The sequence below is a fragment of the Podarcis filfolensis genome, assembly GCF_964270895.1.
Source record: "Podarcis filfolensis genome assembly, chromosome: 13".
Classification (NCBI taxonomy): domain Eukaryota; kingdom Metazoa; phylum Chordata; class Lepidosauria; order Squamata; family Lacertidae; genus Podarcis; species Podarcis filfolensis.
Genome location: NC_139615.1, coordinates 53,302,203 through 53,324,945, shown reverse-complemented (window position 1 = coordinate 53,324,945; position 22,743 = coordinate 53,302,203). Strand labels below are relative to the sequence as shown.

Genomic DNA, 22,743 nt, shown 5'->3' with positions numbered 1-22,743 from the left:
TGACATCCAATTCCAACCTGCATTTCCCCACCCACCCCCTCCAGATGTGCCCTTTCTGGGGGAAATCCAAGAAGCAAAACCACCACCACCCCAACCTGTGGCCAGCACCCCCGTTTGGGGAGGAAAAGATTATAGCAGTATGCTGCTCTTCACCTGTCGTTGGAATTCCCTTCTTTCCTCCCCAGGTGTACGTGAGGAGAGCCTACATCGCCTATGAGCTGAACAGCCTGCAGCATCGCCAGCTCACGGACGGCACCTGCGTGGTGGAATTCCAGTTCATGCTGCCATCGTCCCATCCAAACAGGTGGGCTTAGCCAAGAGCCAGAGACTGACCGTCTTGCACTGGCTCCCTGGGGCTTTGGGGGCTCTTCAACATGTGTGCATGGGAGGACCTTTGGTGCAGAAGGAAACTGGACAAGGGCAGGCTGGAAAGGAGGTGTGGGCATGGGGGCAGAGCTACCGGAAGGTCCCGGGTTCAGTCCCTAGCCTCTCCACCTGAGACCTTGGATAGCCGCTGCTGATTGGAGCAGGTGGCTCAGTGGCTGGGCATGAGGTGTAAGGAAGCTTTGTGTGTCTTCTTTCAGAGGCAGCAGCCCCGCCCTGAGCAGGTAGAGTGTCTGGTTCTTTACACTGTGCAGCATGAGTGGCAATGTAAAAAGAATAACCTGGCTGCAAGTGCATGTACGACTCCTTGCCTACCTTTCCCTGGTTCTTTCATTCATTCTGGGCTTGCTAACTAATTTCCTTTTTGGCAAGCATGTGAAAGGGGTCTTTCTTCCAGGATCATGGGATTATGATTATTTTTTTACGTGTTCTTGGTCCCTGCTATGAAGCTTAGAAGTGAGTATCAAAATCTCCAGGTGGAAATAAGAAGCCAGAATTTGTGGCCTCAGGGCCACACTGGGAGCAAGGACTTTCAAGGGCTGAGATGAGCTGTGCGCAGCCACCTCCTGTGACCTGTCCTGGGTCAGCCTTCTATCCATGCTGGGAGTTGTGGGATCATCATCATGAGCTATGAAATCTCCAAGGCGGCAGGAGTGAGGGCTGCCCTGGGGGATCCGTGGTGCTGCTGCAGCACTCCTGTTTCCTTAAGAGAATAGCCGTAACCCCCGAGTCATCCAAGAGTCCTGTCTCCATGACTCTGGGGCTCTGCTGTGCCTGATTCTTCCCTTCCTTTGCGTTTAGGATGTCTGTGCCCATAAGCATCTCGAACCCCGACTTAGCCCGACACAGCACTGAACTCTTCATGGACAGCGGCTTTTCTCCTCTTTGCCAGCGGATGGGGGCCATGGTGGCTTTTGACAGATTTGGAGACTTCACCAGGTAGCTGAACAGCCATGTTTTTGGAGGAATGTGTTGTGACCCTGGCCTTCTGAATGTCACCAAACAGCTAGACCACATTCACACCGTACCTATGACGTGCTTACGATACCACTTTAAATAGTTATGATGTCTCCCAAAGTATTCTGAGAGCTGCTGTTTGTTCAGGGTGCTGAGAGCTGTTGGGAGGCCCCTGATCCCTTCCCAGCTACAATTCCCAGAACTCCCTTTGAAGAAGGATTGATTGCTAAACCGCTCTGTGAATTGTAGGTCTCTTCCAAATTATCCTGTGTGTACCATCCTGGGGACAGCACAAAAGTCTTTATTAACCACCAGTCATTCCCAGGAAAGAATGTAGTTCTAGCCATTCTGTTCAAGAGAGCTGTATCTTCAAAGACACTTTGGAGGGTTTCTGTTTAAGACCAGGTCTATTTGTATACCCACCATGTTGCATACAGTTTGTCTGATTCCGACCCCATTCCTTTTATGCTCTGAGTTATTTTCTCAACGACTGTCACTTGCCAGACATTTTTATACCATAAGTCAAGCGACAGCCCTTGTAAGGACTTCCAGGTTTAGATAGCCAAGCGGCCACTGAAAAAAACAGCCAGTCAGTCCTTATTCTTCACATCGGCATTTAGGCCCTCTCTTTCCTGCTTTGATTCTTCTGCTCCCTGTTTTCTCTTTTGTGCCAGAAACTTTGATGAGGTCATTTCCTGTTTTGCCGACCCCAACCCTTCGGAGAGCCCCTTGTTCAGTGAGGTGAGGGCCACGCTGTACGATGAAGAAGACAGCAAGGTGAGCGACTTGTGGGCCTCCAAGGAGCTCAAGGTGGCATACAAGGTTTCTCCCTTCCTCATTTTATCCCCACAACAACCCTATGAGGTAGGTTAGGCTGAGGGGCAGTGACTGCCCGTCAGCTTCATGCCCAAGTGGGGATTTGATCTCCCAGGTCCTAGTCCAACACTCCACGCTGGCTCGCCAATAAGTGGGGAAGGCAGAATGCCCAAGTCAGTCTCTGCCACCCTGTTCCTTTTTTTTTTTTTAAAGATATTTATTGAAATTTTCAAAAAATAAAGAAAAAACAAACAAACAAAAATATAAAAATAAAAATAAAAAAACACACACATATAATTACATTCCTTTCTTTCAATAGCATATTTCCTTGACTTCCCCACACCTCCCCTTCTTGTATTCCAATTCAATTTTTAGTTCAGCAAGTTCTTATCCCCAAATTTTACCTTATTATATTTAAATCCTTTTGATTAACCAATTTTAACATAAACCTCAATCTTTATGCATCAATACTTATTCTTAATATCTTTTTCTAAGATCGACCCCAATTCTCTTTCACGAGTTCCCCATTTTAATATAAGTAACAAAACAAAATATATAAAAACAAAGTATAATCGTACAGCCTTTGGATACCCAAAACCCCACTCCCCACCTTTCCCGGTTTCAAGCTCCAACAAATGTCCATCAGTCTATCTGGTGTCAGCCTGGTGACCTCACATCCGAGGCTCTTAAGTCTCTCTCATTTCCTCTCTGCCGGTTTTTTTGGTAGTCCTTTAGATTAAACACCAAATCTCAGAGAAGCTCTGTCCCAATGAGGTCCATGTTTCTTCCAGCCAGACCTCCATATTTAAGATTGTAGTCCAAATCTTGTTTCTTACTTCTTTTAAGTCCAAATGTCCCAGAAACTCCAGCTTCCACTTTAGTCAGGTTTGTAATCCATAAGTCTTCAGATCTCCACATGAGGAGATCTCTCCATTCCTCATTCTTCCATTCAAACCAGATTTTCATAATCTCATTCTTCTTTTCCTTTATATCCATCTTAGCAGGCCTCTGGCTCTCCTTAATCATCTGCGGCATTATAGCTCCTCCTTCCTTTCCCTCTAAATTGTCATGTATCTCTTTCCCCACTTTCTCAAATTTCTCGAATTTCTTTTCTTGTTCAGCTGCAAAATTTTTTAGCTCAGATACAAAATCTTTTTGTTCTGATACAAAGACTTGAGTCAAGTCCCTTCCAGTTTCAGCAAGTTTGTTTACTGTTTCATTCAATGTTGTAACATTTATAGCCAAAACAATGCATTGTTCTTGAAGTTTTCCCAGAAGAAGAAAAGTCTTTTCCAGTTCAATCGGTATTTTTCCACTTACAGCCATTCTTGTAATGTCCCAGAGCCCCCTCTAGAGGAGTTCTGGTTACTTAGTATTCCTTTCAGTTCCAATCCAAAAGTCAAAATAACTTTTTTCTCTTTATTTTCAACAATTATTACCTGAATGTAACAAATATAACCAGCCGAGGCAACAGAAACAAAGTCTCTTTTTCCCCCCAGCTTTGACAGCTAGTTTGACAGCTGTCAAAATCTTCTATGTCTCTTCAACAGGCTCTCTCACAGATCGCTCCCGGGTCCGGGGGGGGGGGTGACAGTTCCACTCTCAAAATTAGCTCTTATCCTCCAGCAAAGTCACTTATACTGCCAAAACGTGAAATTAATTACTTTTATCCTCTCAAGAAGAAGGTGTTCTCTCAACCTTAGTTATCTAGTCCTTGCTTTAAAATGTTTACAAAACGGGGAGCCGGACTTCCTTTTTGCGCCTTCCCCGCTCATGCCAAATCCAAAAAAGAAATTTTAAGTCCAATTTCCGTATTACTCACGGGTTGTTACTTTTAGTCCAAATGTTCAAAGGAAGAAGTCAGCGCTCTCCGACCATGGCATGCGGCTTCACTCCGTAGGGGAAGCAGTCGACTCACAGCACCGCGCCACTCCCTGTCCCCCGTTCCGGAGCCTTTAAAAAGGCTCCTTCGCGGGTCGGGGGGGCGCAAATGGTGCCCGCCGAGTCACCAGGTCCACAGGCTTCAGCGCCTGTGGTTTCTGAGGGTCCCCGCGTCGCCGCCGCGGCAGGACCCGTCCCCTACTGAGCAGATTCCCTCCGGAGCTCGGAGGGAATCCGCCATTAGTCGATCGCGCTAACCCGGAAGTCTCTCTGCCACCCTGTTCCTTGTCCAACTGCAACACAACAGTCCTGCAGTGCTGCCAATGGATCTTACTCTCCAGTAGTTGCTGCCACCATCCTCCTGTGAAGAAAGGGTCTGCTACAGGAGAGTAATACCGATGGGCAGCACTGCAGGGCTGTTGTGTTGCAGTTGGGCAACAAATGGGGTGGGAGAGCCTCTGTGGGGCTTCACCCCTTTGCCACCCTCCCACTTACTCTTGCAGTCCAGATGGAAGGGAACCTGGGAGGCACTAAAGCACTTACTTTTAGGAAGGCTCCAAGCCATGGCACCATGGCATTTGTTCAGCCTGCACAGACATTTCTGGGGAAAGCAGAGCTAACTTCCAGCTGCTTTATCCTAATCCAAGACCAAAGCAGCTTGCCTGTTTCCCTGGCAGACACCCCCCACCACTTCCTAAGCCCCAGCAACTTTGAGGCCAGTACACCCTGCGTCTCCCAGACAGTTACTATGGTTGTCACTGTAACTGACCATGTGGCTTTGCCGTTTCCAGAACCTCCGAGAGGAGCCCATCCATATCCTGAATGTTGCAATTCGGTGGGCAGAGCACCATGAAGATGAGGAGCTGGTGCCCGTCTTCAGAGCCTTTGCTCAGTCCAAGGTTTTGTGCCTTCCACTTCACTATGGGGACTGGCAGGAAAAACAGAATGGGTCTTGGGCTTCATTGGAAACACATTTGAGTCATGTGACTTCCTCCAAAGAATCCTGGGAAATGTAGTTTGTTAAAGCTGCTGTGAGGGGGTTCCTAGAAGCTCCCAGCCCCCTTAACAAACAGAGTGTGTGTGTCAGGTTCTTCATTCAGGCAAAGAAGGAGATGCGTTGTGCCCCAACAGCCATGCATTAGGCAGCTAGCCCCCTTGTTTTTAGCAGCTTGCTTTCCATTTTTGGGCTGCGAACTCTTGCCATGTTTGTGCAGGGAGGTGGAGGCGCAGCTGCACACATCCCATTTGTTCCCCACAAAAAAATGCATTTGTTGAGCTGGTTTTTGGACTCAAGGGTGCACATTGAATGATGAACCCGACTACATCACCAGCTGCAGATCCTCAAGGCCAACGCTGGCTCCTGCTCAAGGCAAAGCCATGCCTACATTGATGGTGTCTGAGCCGATGGTTTGTGTTGCTGTTCTCTGAAAGATCAACTATTTTGCCCTTGGAGGGTGTCATGTCTGTGGGAAGTTTCTCCTAGGCTCACTCACACCTTTGCCTCTGTTCTCTTCTTGGTCTGTTCTCTGTACAGAACAACATCCTTGTTGAATGTGGGCTCCGAAGAATCACATTTTTGATAACACAGCAGGTCAGTGAAAGTGATGGAATTTCATTTTGGGGTTTTTAGGATTGGTGGGTTATTTTCTTTAAAAAGAAGACAAGGCACTAAAGGAATGTTGTTATCGGTTGTTCTTGTATTCCACTTTTCTTCCCGAAGGAGCCCAGTTCTCTGTAGTGGGGGGAGGGGGCTTCTCCTTCTCCTTGTTTATGACTTTTGCTTTCCGTTGCAGAGGGAATTTCCCAAGTTCTTCACATTCCGGGCACGAGATAAGGTGAGTTGGCCCAGGTGGTTTTGTACGTGGAAGTTAGCTTAGCTTGCGCACTGCCAAGACCAACAGGTGCTTGTCCCACTTTCCTGGCAGTTTGCCGAAGACCGCATCTACCGCCACTTGGAGCCGGCGTTGGCCTTCCAGCTGGAGCTGAACCGCATGCGCAACTTTGACCTGACAGCAGTGCCTTGCGCCAACCACAAGATGCACCTTTACCTGGGTGCTGCCAAGGTGGAGGAAGGCGCTGAAGTCACAGACTACAGGTTTTTTGTCCGTGCCATTGTCAGACACTCGGACCTGATCACCAAGGTAAGCCTCAGGGCTGAGCCAAGGGAAGCTGTCGGGGGTGTGTGTGCAAGAAGTGGAAGGGGGCCAGGAGCGAAGTGTCTGCTGAGGTCAGCTCAGCCCGAAAGCAGGCATTTTAACCAGGCTCCCGCCCGGCTCCTTATAACGCTGTGAAGCCTCTTCTTTTCTGCTTTGAGGGTCTTTCCTTTCTCTCTCTGATGTGGCGCTTCCTGTGCCCTCTCTCTGGGACAGGAAGCCTCATTTGAATACTTGCAGAACGAGGGTGAGCGGCTGCTCCTGGAGGCCATGGATGAGCTGGAAGTGGCCTTCAGCAACACGAGTGTTCGCACCGACTGCAACCACATCTTCCTCAACTTCGTCCCCACCGTCGTCATGGACCCCTCCAAGGTCTGAGCCTTGCTTGCTTCCCTTTCTGGTAAACACCTAAGAAGGGCTCTTGCAGATGGGACAGACCAAAGGGGGCTCATCTCATCCAGCGCCCTGCTGCTCACAGTGGCCACCCAGACGCCTCTTCCGGGAAGCCCACACCACCACCAGCAGCAGCAGTCTTCCGACACACCTTTGTGTTTGTGTGTTATTAGTTAAAGTACCGTGGTACCTCGGTTCTTTTTTTTTTTTATAGAATATTTATTGAAGTTTTCAAAAAAATTAAAGAAAAACAAAACACACAAAAAAGAACCAAAAACAAACATATAACTTTCAATGACATTTTTCCTTGACTTCCCCACATCTCCCCTTCTTGTATTCCAATTCAATTTTTAATTCAACAAGTTCCTATCCCCAAATTTTACCTTATTATGTTTAAATCCTTTTGCTTGACCAATTTTAACATAAGTCTCAATCTTTATACATCAAAACTTATTCTTAATACCTTTTTCTAAAGTCAACCCCAATTCCATTTCACGATTTCCCCATTTTAATCTGGAATAGCAAAAAAAAATTTTTACAAAAAAAAAACAGAATATATTTGTACCGCCTTTGGATACCCAAAACCCCACTCCCCACTTTTCCCGGTTTCAATCTCCAACCAATGTCCATCAATCCATCTGGTATCAGCCTGGTGACCTCACATCCAAGGCCCTTAAGTCTCTCTCCTTTCCTCTCTGCCGGTTTTTTTGATAGTCCTTTATGATAAACGCCAAGTCTCGGAGAAGCTCTGTCCCCATAAGATCCATACTTCTTCCTGCCAGGCCTCCATATTTAAAATTGTAATCCAAATCTTGTTTTTTACTTCTTTTAAGTCCAAATGTCCCAAAAACTCCTGCTTCCACTTTAATCAGATTTGTCTTTTCCTTTATATCCATCTTTACAGGCCTTTGGCCTGCCAGGTCTCCATATTTAAAATTGTAATCCAAATCTTGTTTTTTGCTTCTTTCTTCAATCCTCTGCTGCATTATAGCTCCTCCTTCCTTTCCCTCTAAATTGTCATGTGTAGCTTCTTCAAGTTTCTCAAATTTCTTTTCTTGTTCAGCTGCAAGAGTTTTTAGTTCAAAAACACAGTCTTTTTGTTCTGGTACAAAGACTTGAGTCAAGTCCCTTCCAATTTCCGCAGGTTTGTTTGCTTTTTCATTCAATATTGTAACATTGTAGCCAAAACAATGCTTTGTTCTTGAAGTTTTCCCAGGCTACGAAAGATCTTCTCAAGTGCAGTCTGTATTTTTCCACTTACAGCCATTCTGTAATGTCCCAGAGCCCCCTCTAGGGGAGTACTGGTTACTTAGTGTTCCTTCCAGTTGTAAATCCAAAAGTCCTTTATTTTCCTTAATTTTCGACAATTTGTTACCTAAATGTAACAAATATGACCAGCCGAGGCAATAGAAACAAAGTTCTCTCTCTTTTTTTCCCCTCTCAGCTTTGACAGCTAGTTTGACAGCTGTCAAAGTCTTTTAAATCTCTCCAACAGGCTCCCTCGCGGATCGCTCCCGGGTCCTGGGGGGGGGGTAGCAATTCCACTCTCAAAATTAACTCTTATCCTCCAGCACATTCACTTATACTGCCAAAACGTGAAATTAGTTACTTTTAACTTCTCACGAAGAAGATGTTCTTTTCAACCTTAGTTATCTAGTCCTTGCTTTAAAATGTTTACAAGAGGGGGAGACGGACTTCCTCTTTGCGCCTTCCCCGCTCGTGCCGAATCAAAAAAGGAGATTTTTAATATCCAATTTCCGTAATACTCACGGGTTGTTACTTTTAGTCCAAATTTCAAAGGAAGAAGTCAGCGCTCTCCAACCATGGCATGCGGCTTCGCTTCGCGGAGACGGGTAAACAGCTCTCAGCTCCGCGCCACTCACCCCCGGTATGTTCCGGAGCCTTTAAAAAGGCTCCTTTGCAGCGGGGGGGGGGACGCAAATGGAGCCCGCCGAGCCTTCAGTTCACAGGCTTCCCCGCCTGTGATTTTTTTCGGGTCCCCGCTTCGCCGTAGCGGTAGAACCCTAGCTCCACGAAGCAGATTTCCTCCGGAGATCGGAGGAAATCCGCCATTACCGTTGCTGGCGCTGACCGGAAGTCCGTGGTACCTCGGTTCTTGAAGAAAATCCATTCTGGAAGCTCATTCAGCTTCCAAGACGTTTGAAAACCGAGGTGTGACTTCCCATTTGTTGCAAGAGGTTCTTGCACTCAGCGGAAGCCGCATCGTATGCTTGGGTTCTGAAAAATGTTCGAAAACGGAAGCGTTCACTTCTGGGTCTTCGGTGTTCAAGAATTGAAATGTACGACAATGGAGGCATTTGGGAACCGAAGTTCCACTGTATTTTCTAATCTGCAATGCTTCTGAATGACCGTTGCTGGAAACTGCAGGAGGGGAGATCCTGCTTGCTCCTTTCCCATTGGGGCATCTGGCTGGCCCCTGTGAGAGCAGGATGCTCGACCAGATGGGCCATGGGCCTGATCCAGCAGGCTCTCCCTGCATTCTTAACATTCTTAAAAGAATATTATCAGTCTGATTATGTTGGTGGCACCCCCAGATTGAGGAATCGGTGCGCTCCATGGTGATGCGCTACGGGAGCCGTCTGTGGAAACTCCGGGTCCTGCAAGCCGAAGTGAAGATCAACATCCGCCTGACGCCAACTGCCCAGGCCATCCCCATCCGCCTCTTTCTCACAGACGAGTCGGGCTACTACCTGGATATCAGCCTCTACAAGGAGGTCAATGACCCCAGCACGGGAAATGTAGGTTTCTTGCACGTGCCGGAGATGATGGAATGTTTGTGTACGCTACTCCATTGTTCTTGCATTTTTGTTCTCTGCACCAATCATGACCACATAGTATAAAGTGGGATATCTCCCTCCCTTGCTCTGTTAGCTGAGTGGCAGAGCAGCTGCTTTGCATGCCAAGGGCTCCTGGTTCAACCCCCAGTGTCTCTGGGCACCTGACTGAACCCCTGGAGAACTGCTGCTCTTCAGAGGAGGCCAGGGAGGGAGGACATTGGTGGCTCTCCAGAGGTTGTTGGACTCAACTCCCATCTGCCTTGGGCAACCAATAGTCAGGGAGAGCGGGAGTGAATGGCCACAGGTGCTCCTACTGGGCCTTATAGACACTGGCTGCCTTCGGTGATGTCTCCTGCAGCCCCCAAAGAATTTGCGCTTGCAAATGTTGGAACGGAATGTGAGAGGACAGAGGAGCCGCTGCTCTCTTGCTATCCTTGCTGGCCCCGTCTTCTGTCTCCTCCTACTCTAAGTGCCTCTTGGCATTTCACAGCCTTTTCTTTGCCTGAAGGAAATGTTGCCTCATTAAGAAAAGTAACTTTGGGGAGGGAAGTGAATAGGTACATGGTCAGTGCTCCCTTTTCTATCCCCCAGCTGTTTCCTGTTTGAGTTGTAGGTTAGTTAAAAAATGGGAATTTCAGAAATCAGAACACAAGGGCCACCTCCGCAGCAGACCTTTAAAGTGCTATGATACCCCTTTAAACAGACATGGCTGCCCCCAAAGAATTCTGGGAACTGTGGGTGCTGAGAGTTGTTAGGAGACTCCTGTTCCCCTCAAAGAGCTACTGTTTGCAGAGTGGTTTAACAATCAATCCCTCTTCCCAAAGCACTCTGGGAAATTGTGGCTCTGTGGAGAGAATGGGGGATCTCCTGACAGCCAGGGGTGTTTCAAGTGGCATCATAGCACTTTAAATGTATGGAGCGAATGTGGCCAAGTTCTGCCCCTCACAAACTCTGTTGCCAGGTTTGGAATAGCTTTGATTTCACAAGTGTAGAAGTCTGCGGGGAAGAGTGAGGAGGAGGCGGCCTGACGCTGTGCTTTGCCTCCTGGACTAGATCATGTTCCACTCCTATGGAGACAAGCAAGGGCCTCTGCACGGAATGCTCATCAACACTCCGTACGTCACCAAAGACCTGCTTCAATCCAAGCGCTTTCAGGCCCAGTCGCTTGGCACCACCTACGTCTACGACTTCCTTGAGATGTTCCGGCAGGTGAGCTGCGGACGAGGCCCCCACATCTCCTTCTGTTGGATCAGGGAAATGCTTTGTAAGTGGGAAGAGCAGGCTCCAGTTCAGCCCAGAGGCTTCACAAAGCAGAAGAGGGATTGTGCACACTGCTGCACACACAGCCCCCATCCCACAGTTAGCTCTGGTCAGAAAGGTGTTTGAGGTTTACATTACTTATTTTTTAAAACCCTCTAGTCCCTGTTTCTCCAGAACTGAGACACAACTGCGGGAGTACATGGCGGGGGGGGGGGAGGGAGGCAGCGCTGCTTTGGTCTAACTGCAGCCCTTAGAGCAGCAGTGGGGAGTCCGTCGCCTCCAGGCTTCCAGACGGCTTCTCCCTTCTTCCTTGGTCCTTCTGGCTGGGAAGGCAGACCTTGACAGATTAGAGAACTGGGCCAAAACAAACAAGATGAATTTTAACAGGCAGAAATGTAAAGTATTGCACTTGGGCAAAAAAAATGAGAGGCACAAATACAAGATGGGTGACACCTGGCTTGAGAGCAGTACATGTGAAAAGGATCTAGGAGTCTTGGTTGACCACAAACTTGACATGAGCCAACAGTGTGACGCGGCAGCTAAAAAAGCCAATGCAATTCTGGGCTGCATCAATAGGAGTATAGCATCTAGATCAAGGGAAGTAATAGTGCCACTGTATTCTGCTCTGGTCAGACCTCACCTGGAGTACTGTGTCCAGTTCTGGGCACCACAGTTCAAGAAGGACACTGACAAACTGGAACGTGTCCAGAGGAGGGCAACCAAAATGGTCAAAGGCCTGGAAACGATGCCTTATGAGGAACGGCTAAGGGAGCTGGGCATGTTTAGCCTGGAGAAGAGGAGGTTAAGGGGTGATATGATAGCCATGTTCAAATATATAAAAGGATGTCACATAGAGGAGGGAGAAAGGTTGTTTTCTGCTGCTCCAGAGAAGCGGACACGGAACAATGGATCCAAACTACAAGAAAGAAGATTCCACCTAAACATTAGGAAGAACTTCCTGACAGTAAGAGCTGTTCGACAGTGGAATTTGCTGCCAAGGAGTGTGGTGGAGTCTCCTTCTTTGGAGGTCTTTAAGCAGAGGCTTGACAACCATATGTCAGGAGTGCTCTGATGGTGTTTCCTGCTTGGCAGGGGGTTGGACTCGATGGCCCTTGTGGTCTCTTCCAACTCTATGATTCTATGGCGAGTCAAAGCTGGAAAGCCACTGGATTCTCACCCCACTGCAGAAGCTGGGCCAGGAATCCTTGACACACTGGATCTTCTGGAGTAAGAAAGAGTGGCACTCTGTTGTTTTGCTCATGGCTCTCATGTTGGTTCCTCTTTAGGCTCTGTTCAAATTGTGGGGTTCCACGGAAGCAGACCCTGCAGACGTCCTGACCTACACAGAATTAGTGCTGGATTCTCAGGGGAAGCTGGTACAGATGAACAGGCTGCCTGGAGGAAATGAGGTAGGGCCATGGAAAAGGCAAATCCCCTGCTAGGAAAGGAACTGAAAACTGCCAACATCATAATGCCATTGGATTGATTGATTACTTTTATATTCCACCTTTTCCTCCAAGGAGCTCAAGGTGACAAACCTGGTTCTTTCCCTCATTTTATCCCCACAACAGTCCTATGAGGTAGGTTGGGTTGAGAGGCACAGACTGGCCCAAGGTCACCCTGAGTGGGGATTTGAACCCTAGTCTCACCCTGTTACCACTACAACAATAGGTGGTGCAAGAGCATTTGGAATGTTGTGTGCAGTTCTGATCACTTCCCCTCAAAGAGAACATTGTAGAGTTAGAAAAGGTTCAGAAAAGGACAACCAATATGATCAAGGAGTTGGAGCAATTCCCGTGTGAGGAAAGGTATAGAGAAAATGCGAGTGAGAGGCAGCATGAGAGAAGCTATGGAACAAACTCCCACCAGAGGCAGTGATGGCACTGGGTAAATTCCTGGGGAAGGGGGCTATCGAGCCTACTAGCCACAAGGGCTGTTATCTGCCTCCAGGGTCGGAGGCAGCAGTGCTTCTGAATCCCACTTGCTGGAAGCCACAGGAGGGAAGAGAGCTCTGGCGCTCAGGTCCTGCTGGCAAGGTTTCCCTTTGGGCTGTCTGGTTGGCCCCTGTGTGAACAGGAGGCTGGACTAGATGGATGGGCCGCTTTGGCCTTATCCAGCGTAATATGTTCTTATGGCAAAGGCGCAGGCAGAGAAGCTGGCTCTTGGCTCTCTAGATCCAGTATTTTCGCTGCTGAGTTGTATATAGGAGGCCCACTGAGGAGAGATGGGGAAGCTGGATAATGCTCTCAGACAAATGACTTCATTGGCTTTTGCTGTTCACTAAACCATAACCATAACACTTGCTATTCTTTGAAAGCAATCAGTGTCAGCTTTGTGGACAAAACCTCCAGAACATACAGATGGTAATTTCTTCACCTCTCCTTCTTCCTCAATATCCTTCCAGATTGGGATGGTAGCCTTCAAGATGAAGATGAAGACCCCTGAGTACCCCCGAGGCCGTGACATTGTGGTTATTAGCAATGACATCACCTACAAGATTGGGTCGTTTGGGCCGGAGGAAGACCTCCTCTTCCTGCGCGCTTCAGAGCTGGCGCGCAGCGAAGGCATCCCCAGGATCTACATTGCAGCCAACAGTGGGGCCCGCATTGGGTTTGCTGATGAGATCAAGCACAAGTTCCAGGTGGGCTGGGTGGACCCTGCAGAGCCATACAAGGTATGTGGCTTCCTGGCAGATCCCCCCTCCCCCCAAAAAGAGAGTTTCACTAGGGTAGAATCCCGAGACATTTTGTTGGGGGGGGGGTTGTGGATAGGTACAGTTCTCAGTGAGATCCACGTGTCTCCTGGAGCTTCCCTGAGTGTGTGCAGAGCCCTGTGTGAGGGTCTCCTCCTCAAGGGACAGCAGCCTCTCCTCTGGGCTGCAATCCCATCTCCACCTTGCAGAAAGCAGCCATTGGAAGTGGAAGCTGGGACTCAAAGGAAGCCAGTCCTTTTTAATGCAGCACATAGTTAAAGGATGGAATTCTTTTGCCTAGGAGGTAATGAGGGCCACCCACCTGAATGACTTTAAAGGAGGACGGACAAATGCATGGAGGAGGAGGAAGAGGAGGAGGAAGAAGAGGAGGCCATTGATCGCTTTGAGCCTCAATATGCTCTGCCTCAGGCACTGCAACAGCCTCCCCAGGATCATGCCCTTAATCCATGAGACTTCCAGAGGGGCAACCATGTTAGTCTCTTGCAAGAAAGGCACCTTAAAGCCTAACAGATTTATCATGGCATCCACTTCATTGGATGTTCAGCTGACACTGTGGGTTCGAGTCTGCAAAAAAAAAGAAAAGCTTATGCCATAATAAATTTCCTTCCTAATACATAATTTAAAATCTCATGATTTCATTTTTTTAAAAAAGATATTTATTGAAATTTTACAGACAAAAGAGAATTACAGAATAGGAAAAGAAAAAGAAAAAGAAAAAAGATACAAAAATGCAAAGAAAAATACAAAATACATGAAGAAATAAAAAACAATTAAAAACAGATCAATCTTTTCGTATCTTATATTTCAATTACTTGTTTCCTGACCTCCTCACACCTCCCTTTTTTGTATTCCAATTCACATAGTTAATTCAGCAAATCCTTTCCCTCTTTGTTTTTATCTTAATTCTATATCTTAACATATTATAACTTTATATTTTCATCTAATTATCAGTCCATTTTTACATATTCTTTTTAACCTTATTGCTAAAGCCACTTCATTTCAATCCAACATCATTTTAGCATTCATTAATTTTACAATGTTTCTGCTAATAGTCTTTAAACTTCTTCCAATCTTCTTCCACCAACACTTCTCCCTGGTCTCGGATTCTGCCAGTCATTTCCGCCAATTCCATATAGTCTATCACTTTCATCTGCCATTCTTCCAAGGTGGGTAGATCTTGTGTCTTCCAATACTTTGCGATGAGAATTCTTGCTGCTGTTGTTGCATACATAAAGAAAGGTTATTTTGCTTCTCCTCCAAGTGCTCCTAATGATTGTTCTTCTTCTGTCGGTATGTGAAAATGATAAATCAGGAAATAGAATGGAAAATCAAGCAGATGAGACAAAAGACATTTGAATCGGCTAATAAATGTGGGAAACTGCTGGCTTGGCAGATGAAAAAAAGACAAAAACTTAATACCATTATAAACTTGGAAGTGGAAGGAAAGAATATACAGAATCCAGTGGAGATTAGAAAGTGCTTCCAGAGATATTTTAAACAACTATATACACAAGGGCCACAGAAAGAGACTGATATATATATATTTTTTAAGAAATATTTATTAAGATTTTACAAAGACAAATATACAAAAACACATAATAATAAAAGAGAAAAAAATAAAAAGATAAATAAAACATACAGAAACAACAAGAAAAATTAAAAACAATTATTTTTCATAACATAAAACTCGTTTGCTTGTTTCTTTGACTTCCTCACACCTCCCCTTCTTGTATTCCCATTTAAATAATCAAATCAGCAAATCCTTACCCTCTTTCATTTAACTTATCTCTATAACTTAACATTTTATAACTCAGTATTTTCATACATTATCAATTCATTTTTGCATATTCTTATTAACTTTGTTGCCAATACCACTTATTTCCAATCCAACACCATTTTAGTTATTTTTTTTTACCTAATTATACCCTTCTTCCATATTCTTAAAGCATTACAGCTGGAAACCACTTAATTTCTATCCAACATCATTCTAACATTCATTAATTTTGCAATATTTCTGTAAATAGTCTTAAATTTCTTCCAATCTTCTTCCACCGCCTCTTCTCCCTGGTCCCGGATTCTGCCAGTCATTTCTGCCAGTCCCATATAGTCCATCATCTTCATCTGCCATTCTTCCAAAGTGGGTAAATCTTGTGTCTTCCAATACTTTGCAATAAGTATTCTTGCTGCTGTTGTAGCGTACATAAAAAAAGTTCTGTCCTTCTTTGGCACCAATTGGCCAACAATGCCCAGAAGAAAGGCCTCTGGTTTCTTCAAGAAGGTATATTTAAATACCTTTTTCATTTCATTATAAATCATTTCCCAGAAAGCCTTAATCCTTGGGCACGTCCACCAAAGGTGAAAGAATGTACCTTCATTTTCTTTACATTTCCAACATTTATTATCGGGCAGGTGATATATTTTTGCAAGCTTGACTGGGGTCATGTACCACCTGTATATCATTTTCATAATATTCTCTCTTAAGGCATTACATGCCGTAAATTTCATACCGGTGGTCCACAACTGTTCCCAGTCCGCAAACATAATGTTATGTCCAACATCTTGTGCCCATTTAATCATAGCAGATTTCACCGTTTCATCCTGAGTGTTCCATTTCAACAGCAAGTTATACATCCTCAGAAAGAGACTGATATAGACCAGTTTTTAAGAACAAATGGATTACAAAAAATCTCTCAAGAAAATAAATTAATGCGGAATTATAAAATAACAGATCAGGAGGTGGAAGGTGCCATCCAAAATATGCAGTTGGGCAAATCTCCAGGGCCGGACGGTTTAACCTCAAAATACTATAGATCTCTGAAAGATTGGCTAATTCAACCACTAAAGGAGGTTTGTAATGAAATTTTGGAGGGGGGAAAAGCGCCAGAGTCGTGGAAAGAAGCTTATATTACACTTATACCGAAAACTGAGTCTAAAATCTCATGATTTCAAATAAGAACCCTGCCAGTTTCAAGTCTAAGGTTGTACTGAAGTGGAGTGGGATGCAAGAACTTCTTGGCACTTCAGTTCATTTCAAAAGCCCCCCCCCCCCTTTGCAAGTTTTCAGGGAGGTCTACCAAAGCATTACGGGGCAAATAGTTATCTGCTCTCAACTGGTGCTTTGCTTTCTGTAAGGGCATCTAGCGCAGTGGCCTCATTTTTCACCTGGTTTGTGCTCCGGCTCATCTGTCACACTGATTTCAAAGTGGTGCCCCGAGTTTCCCCAACTGATGTTGCTCCACCATCTTTTTCCAAAGGGCTTCAAGTATCTGTACCTGACCCCGCAGGAGTACACCAGGATCAGCTCCACAAACTCTGTTCACTGTGAGCACGTGGAGGAAGCCGGCGAATCGAGGTGAGTCAATGGTGTCCCCCTGTCTTGGCTTGCCTGCAGAAGGTCCCGTGTTCAACCCCCAAGGGTATTTCCAGGTGAGACAGGGGGAAACAACAACCGTGTCTACAATCCCAGAGAGCCTCTACTAGTCATGGAAAGGCAGCCAAGTGCCAGGCTAGATGGACCAGTGCTTTGCCTCACTGTCAGGCATCTTCCCTCGTTCCTGGGAGGAGGAACTCTTGGTGTCCTGCCCTGCCTAGCTCCATCTTTCAGCCGTCTTTGCCTCCTGCAGGTACATCATCACCGATATCTTTGGCAAAGAAGAAGGCTTTGGCGTGGAGAACTTAAGAGCGTCAGGCACCATCGCTGGGGAGTCTTCTCTTGCCTATGATGAAATTGTCACCATCAGCATGGTATGTATGTATGTATGTATGTATGTATGTATATACTGCTTTCCCCCAGACTGGGACTCAAAGCAGCCCTGGGCTCTTTCTGTCTCCTGCAGGTGACCTGCCGTGCCATCGGAATTGGGGCTTACCTGGTGAGGCTGGGCCAGCGGGTGATCCAGGTGGAGAATTCCCACATCATTCTGACCGGAGCTGGAGCTCTGAATAAGGTAGTGAGCAGGCGGCGTTCCCTAAGCTTCCTCCATGTTCCATTGCGCAGATCCTTCTTGGCACTCCATTTCCTTTTGCTTGTTCTCATGCAGCACTAAAGAGCTCCCTGGAGCTCTCTTCATCTTCTCAGCTGGATGGCTCTCATTTTGCCATGTCTGCCTCTCGGCCAAGGAGCCACCCGCTCCCAGACCATCTCAGCTGCATGCAGCTGCGGTGTGGGAAAGGACGGAACAATTTCTCTCTCTGCCCATGAAATATTTTGGGGATGTAAAAAGAAAGTCACTGCATCTCCCTAAGTGATTTGCATCACAGTCCTACACGTGTTGCAGCATTTGGGACCTTTTAGTTTAGAGAGATGGCGAGTGAGAGGCGACACAATGGAAGTTTACAGAAATATGCCTGGCCTGGGGAAAGTGAAGAGAGAAAAGTCCTTCTCTCCCTCTCATGACACATGGGGCTTCTCCACACTCCCTGTTGTCCTGCTGCTTCCCCTGGAGGAAGCCAGTTGCTGGCCAGTGGGGCAGGCGGGGAGGGACAGCCCCTGGGCTCAGGTCCTGCTTGCTGGCTTCCCACAGGTATCTGGCTGGCCCCGTGAGAGCAGGAGGCTGGGGCCAATGGGTCGCCATTGGCCTGATCCGGTAGGGTTCTTCTTATGTTCTTCTTGGATTGGGGTTGTGTTTTTGGACCAGGTCTTGGGCCGTGAAGTGTACACTTCAAACAACCAGCTTGGAGGGGTGCAGATCATGCACAATAATGGCGTTTCCCATGTAACAGTTCCAGACGATTTTGAAGGCGTCTACACTATTCTGCAGTGGCTTACATTTATGCCAAAGGTAGGTTGAGGGCAACAGAGCTTTGACAATCCTCACAATTCCTCTCTAGTCATCCCGCCTCATAATTATCATTTATCCTAATAGGGGTGATAAACACCAGGGGTTCAATGTTTGTTTGTTTGTTTTATTCATTTATTTATTATTGTCATGTTCTTGTTTTCTTCCTTGTGAAAACAAAACCTATCCATAAATAAATTCTTACAATAAAGTATGTTAATTGACTGAAAAAGTTTCCCCCTATCTTAACTGGGCAGCAGACGTAAAATAAAAAAATAATGATTTAAAAAAAATTTTTTGAGGGAATTACCAATAAATAAATAAAAATCCAGTACAGTCATACCTCAGAAATCAAACACCTTGTGAGTCAAACATTTTGGCTCCTGAATGCCACAAACCCGGAAATGAGGATTCTGGTTTGCGAACATTCTTTGGAACCCGAATGTCTGAGGTGGGTTCAGCGGGTTCCGGTTGGCTGCAGGTTTGATTTCCGAATGTTTTGGAAGTCGAATGGACTTCCGGAACGGATTCCGTTCGACTTCCGAGGTATGACTGTAGTTGATGGCCACCATCTTAGAATTCTCTGTCCTGCTTCTCTCATAAACCGGAGGGCAGATTTATGTAGGTTTAATTGACGGGTTGAGGATGCGACCCTATGATTCCAGGAAGGGCATTCACTGGGGCCATGGGATATTGCTGACCACCCTCTCCGTGGGCACAGATGGCCTGCCCCCTCCCCAAGGCCCCCTTTGCCATCCCCTTTGAGGAAGAAAGAGGGTCCTTTCCAACAATTTTATGAGGCTTTGATTCTATAAGATGCTGTTCACATTCTCAGAGCTAAGCAGCCCTAATTTCTTCCTTTCTTGATCATCTTCTCAGGGCTCTCGTTTTGTTTAAAGCTCGTTTAAGAGAAGTTTCTTCTTGTAGGACAATCGTAGCCCTTTGCCTATCACCACCACAAGTGACCCCATTGACAGAGAAATTGACTTTGTCCCTTCCAAAGCCCCTTATGATCCCCGGTGGATGCTGGCAGGGAGACCTCATCCCAGTAAGTACAGGCACTAACCCAGCTGCAAGAATTCTGCAATGCTTTTGGAGGTATGGAACTGAAAGGGGAGGGGTTGCAATGTAATAGCAGGGGAATTGTTTCTGACCTGGAATTTTCTTCATTGACATTTCCTCCTGGTCAGTGTCATCAAGGCAAATCTACAATTTGTTTGCCAGACTTCCAGGGCTGACCTGAAGTCTCTAGGTTTGTGTGGCCCTCTCCAAGTGACAGAGGGAGGTTGCCATTGTTGTTGTTGTCATTACTAATAATAATAGGCTATGCTTGAAGCTTACGAGCTTCAGCCTGGCAGCAGCTGGTTGCAGGTTATTGCATAGACTCTCTGGAAGATCTGTCCCCTTCCCCTCTCCCAATTAACCTCCATCTCCAAGGCTCAAGGCTCATCAATGGTTCTGCTTGTCCCCTGCCTAAAAAAAACGGGTCTGAGCCGTTTTCCATTTGACCTGCTGCTTACCCCAGGCAAACCTTCCCTTCGCAACTGAGTCAGAGCAAATGTCAGTCCATGGAAAACCCCACTGATATTTGCACTGTTTCAGCTGTAAAGACTGAAGTTCTTCCCAGGGGGAAATGGCAGGACAAGCAAAAAGCTGCATGAACACTCTGTGTGCGGAGGAATTTCCATCCAGTGACGTATTTGTTCATTTGTAGACTTCATGTTTTTTATTTGGACGACATGCTCTTGGCGACTATGGTTAATGCTGAATGTGCCATGCCTAAGGGCACCCCTGGGCTCCAGCCCCCAGTGACATCACCAGAGGCTGCCCCAAGGTCTCAGGATTGGGCTCTGGGCTCTCAGGATCTGACAGCCCAAAATACAGTATAAAACCAAAAGCATTGTGAATTGCATAATTATAAGATGTGGATCAAATATGTGGAGTAAAAATGCAAGGGAAAGCAAAAGATCATAAACTCCACTGTGAAAGTTTTTTAAAAAGGAAAAAAAAAAGCTGAAAATGGAGGCGAGCTGCATAAGCAATCTGCCAGACAGCTGTTGCCTGCCTTCTCCTCACAGGTTATACTGGTCCCAAGTTGTTAAGGGCTCTATGTACTAATAGTAGTAATAGTAACACCTGGCAGCAAATCAATGGCTGGTGCAGATCTTGGAGCATAAGGTGTTGTAAGTGGATGAGCCTGTCAGCTATCAGGCTGCAGCATTCTGCTGCACTAACTGCAGCTCACTGTGGCAGTCGAGGCTCTTTGAGCCTGGGACTGCATTTACCAGGGGTCTTCTCCCTCGTTCCCTGCTGCTACGACATTTCCCCAGCTTTGCATATAGTGAACGCAGCATATATGAAGAGGTTGTGGCTTTGGAAGGTCACAGTCAGACTTTTCTCAGCGTCTTTCCCCTCCGTTCCTTTATTGTGCAGCTGTGAAGGGATCCTGGCAAAGCGGCTTCTTTGACCACGGCTCTTTCATGGAGATAATGCAGCCCTGGGCCCAGACAGTGGTGGTTGGCAGAGCCAGGTATTGGCCGAATCTTCCCTCTTACTAGAGGCAGTTGGGGAGAGGCGGGGGCTGGCACATTCTTAAAGGTGCCCCCCAATGGCTGCCTGATCAGTTACTGGGGTGGGCAACACTCCTGCCCTTGTCACGGCACCCAGGCCATTTAATGCCTGGTGCAGAATTCGTCAGAATGAAAATCTCTGCTTTCTGCCTTTTGCATAAACAGGAGCCTTTAAATAGTTTTTCATTTGTTTTGCATGGAGTCCACATGAAGCTCTTTTCCCTCCTTCGGATTCTTTGCAGGCTGGGAGGGATCCCGGTGGGTGTGATCGCAGTGGAGACCCGAACAGTGGAGTTGGCGGTGCCAGCTGATCCAGCAAACCCAGAATCAGAAGCGAAGGTTGGGAGCGCTAGAGTCATTTGCATTCCTGTACCATTGCTGATTTTATCTTTTCCATGAACCTGTATTGTTCTTCTCAAGCTGCCTTGTTGTTTTGGTGACCTCTACATTCCTTGTGTAAAAAGTCAGCAGACCACATGGCTCCTCTTCTGCTGTGACACATCCCTTGAAACATCGGCACTGTGTCGGGGGGGGGGGAGCTTTGGCCCGAATGTTTGTTTGAAAATGGCAAAACAACAACAACAAACTTTTGGTAACCCCCCATTAGCCCCTGGCCCCTCAGCCTGCTGGCTGCTGTCACCAGGATCTGAAATTTTTACCTGCTTTCCTTTTTACTAAGTTTTTGGTTTTGAAGGGTCCCCCCCCCCCTACACACAACCTCTTTTGTTCCCTCCTTCCTAGATAATCCAGCAAGCTGGACAGGTTTGGTTTCCGGATTCAGCCTTTAAAACAGCCCAGGCTATCAGAGACTTTGACCGTGAACGCCTTCCACTTTTGATTTTTGCCAACTGGAGAGGATTCTCTGGTGGGATGAAAGGTAACTTACGCACCTCTCCTTGTATGAGCTGATTATGACCTGAGGCCCTTCTTCATGTGCCACCTCCATAGGAGGACAGGAAGGCAGCAACCTGAGAACGGGGCCTTTTCAGTGGTGTCCCCCCGCTTGTGAAATGCTCTTCCCAGGGAGGCTTCCTTGGCACCTTCATTATATACCTTTAGGCACCAGGCAGAAACATTTCTTTTCTGCCAAGCCTTTGGCTGTTAATCACCCATGGCCTTGTTTAGTGGGTGGGCTCTTTTAATCCTGCCTTTTAAAATAGCCATGTGTTTTAGATTTCTTTGCCTTGTTTTATGCTGGTTTTAATGTAAATGTTCTTTAATTATTGTTGTCGATCGTTTCACGTTACTTTGCTTAAAAGAGTGGCAAATAAGTTTAATTTTTTAAAAATCACCCAGTGATGTTACTTGCTCCCTCGGCCCTGGAGCTGGCCTTGACTCCTGCCCTCCTTGCAGACATGTATGATCAGGTGCTGAAGTTCGGGGCGTATATTGTGGACAGCCTTCGGCAATTCAAGCAGCCGGCCCTCGTCTACATCCCCCCCCATGCCGAGCTCCGCGGGGGCTCCTGGGTGGTGATTGATCCAACTATCAATCCTCTTCACATGGAGCTGTATGCAGACAAAGAGAGCAGGTGAGTGCTGAGGGAGGCGCTCTCCCGTTAGACAGTCTTGTCGTCAGAACATCAGAAGAGCCCGGCTGCTGGGTCAGGCCAAGGGCCCATCCAGGCCAGCATCCTGTTCTCACAGGGGCCAACCAGAGGCCCCAAAGAGAAACTGGCCAGCAGCACCCGAGTGAAAGAGCCCTCTCCCCCAGGACGGCTTCAAGAAACTGGCATTCAGAAGCTTCTTCCAGCCATGGAGGCAAATAATAGCCATTGTGGCGAGTAGCCACTGACAGCCCTCTCCTCTGTGAATTTGTCCAGCCCTCTTTTAAAGCAATCCAAGTTGGTGGCCATCATTGCCTCCTGTGGCAGGGAGTTCCATAGTCTAATTATGTGCTGTGTGAGGCAGCCATGCTTCTGAATGCCAGTTGCTGGAAACTGCAAGAGGGGAGGGTTGCTCTTGTGCTCAGATCCTGCTGGCGGGTTTCCCGTATTGGGCTTATGGTTGGCCCCTGTGAGAACAGCATGCTGGACTGGAT

General features: G+C 46.9%; 3 protein-coding genes across 18 annotated transcripts in view; 1 reads left to right on the top strand and 2 right to left on the bottom strand.

Moving 5' to 3' along the window:
* The window catches only part of TCHP (trichoplein keratin filament binding), an 82,065-nt gene extending 67,201 nt beyond the window's left edge, over positions 1-14,864 (bottom strand). The window contains exon 1 of the mRNA XM_083583892.1: positions 14,762-14,864. The gene's annotated coding sequence lies outside the window, so the exon portion shown is untranslated. The remainder of the gene's footprint in view (positions 1-14,761) is intronic.
* ACACB (acetyl-CoA carboxylase beta) overlaps positions 1-22,743 on the top strand; it is an 81,529-nt gene that overhangs the window by 55,443 nt on the left and 3,343 nt on the right. For 4 of the 16 annotated variants that reach the window (XM_083583759.1, XM_083583760.1, XM_083583761.1 and 1 more), the window contains 22 exons: positions 186-304; positions 585-608; positions 1,186-1,323; positions 2,016-2,118; positions 4,830-4,937; positions 5,573-5,629; positions 5,832-5,873; positions 5,964-6,179; positions 6,408-6,563; positions 9,140-9,343; positions 10,436-10,591; positions 11,929-12,051; positions 13,047-13,316; positions 16,610-16,707; positions 16,979-17,099; positions 17,192-17,302; positions 17,993-18,136; positions 19,061-19,181; positions 20,567-20,663; positions 20,946-21,042; positions 21,445-21,580; positions 22,057-22,234. In XM_083583759.1, coding sequence (XP_083439885.1) covers positions 186-304; positions 585-608; positions 1,186-1,323; positions 2,016-2,118; positions 4,830-4,937; positions 5,573-5,629; positions 5,832-5,873; positions 5,964-6,179; positions 6,408-6,563; positions 9,140-9,343; positions 10,436-10,591; positions 11,929-12,051; positions 13,047-13,316; positions 16,610-16,707; positions 16,979-17,099; positions 17,192-17,302; positions 17,993-18,136; positions 19,061-19,181; positions 20,567-20,663; positions 20,946-21,042; positions 21,445-21,580; positions 22,057-22,234 — 2,819 coding nt within the window. Of the gene's footprint in view, positions 1-185; positions 305-584; positions 609-1,185; positions 1,324-2,015; positions 2,119-4,829; positions 4,938-5,572; positions 5,630-5,831; positions 5,874-5,963; positions 6,180-6,407; positions 6,592-9,139; positions 9,344-10,435; positions 10,592-11,928; positions 12,052-13,046; positions 13,317-16,609; positions 16,708-16,978; positions 17,100-17,191; positions 17,303-17,992; positions 18,137-19,012; positions 19,182-20,566; positions 20,664-20,945; positions 21,043-21,444; positions 21,581-22,056; positions 22,235-22,743 lie in introns of those variants that run through there. The other 12 variants (XM_083583758.1, XM_083583764.1, XM_083583763.1 and 9 more) reach the window with 8 other exon arrangements.
* The window catches only part of FOXN4 (forkhead box N4), a 52,477-nt gene continuing 43,081 nt past the window's right edge, over positions 13,348-22,743 (bottom strand). Inside the window, exon 12 of the mRNA XM_083583886.1 lies at positions 13,348-13,919. Within this exon, the coding sequence (XP_083440012.1) occupies positions 13,885-13,919 (35 nt within the window). The 3' untranslated portion in view covers positions 13,348-13,884. The remainder of the gene's footprint in view (positions 13,920-22,743) is intronic.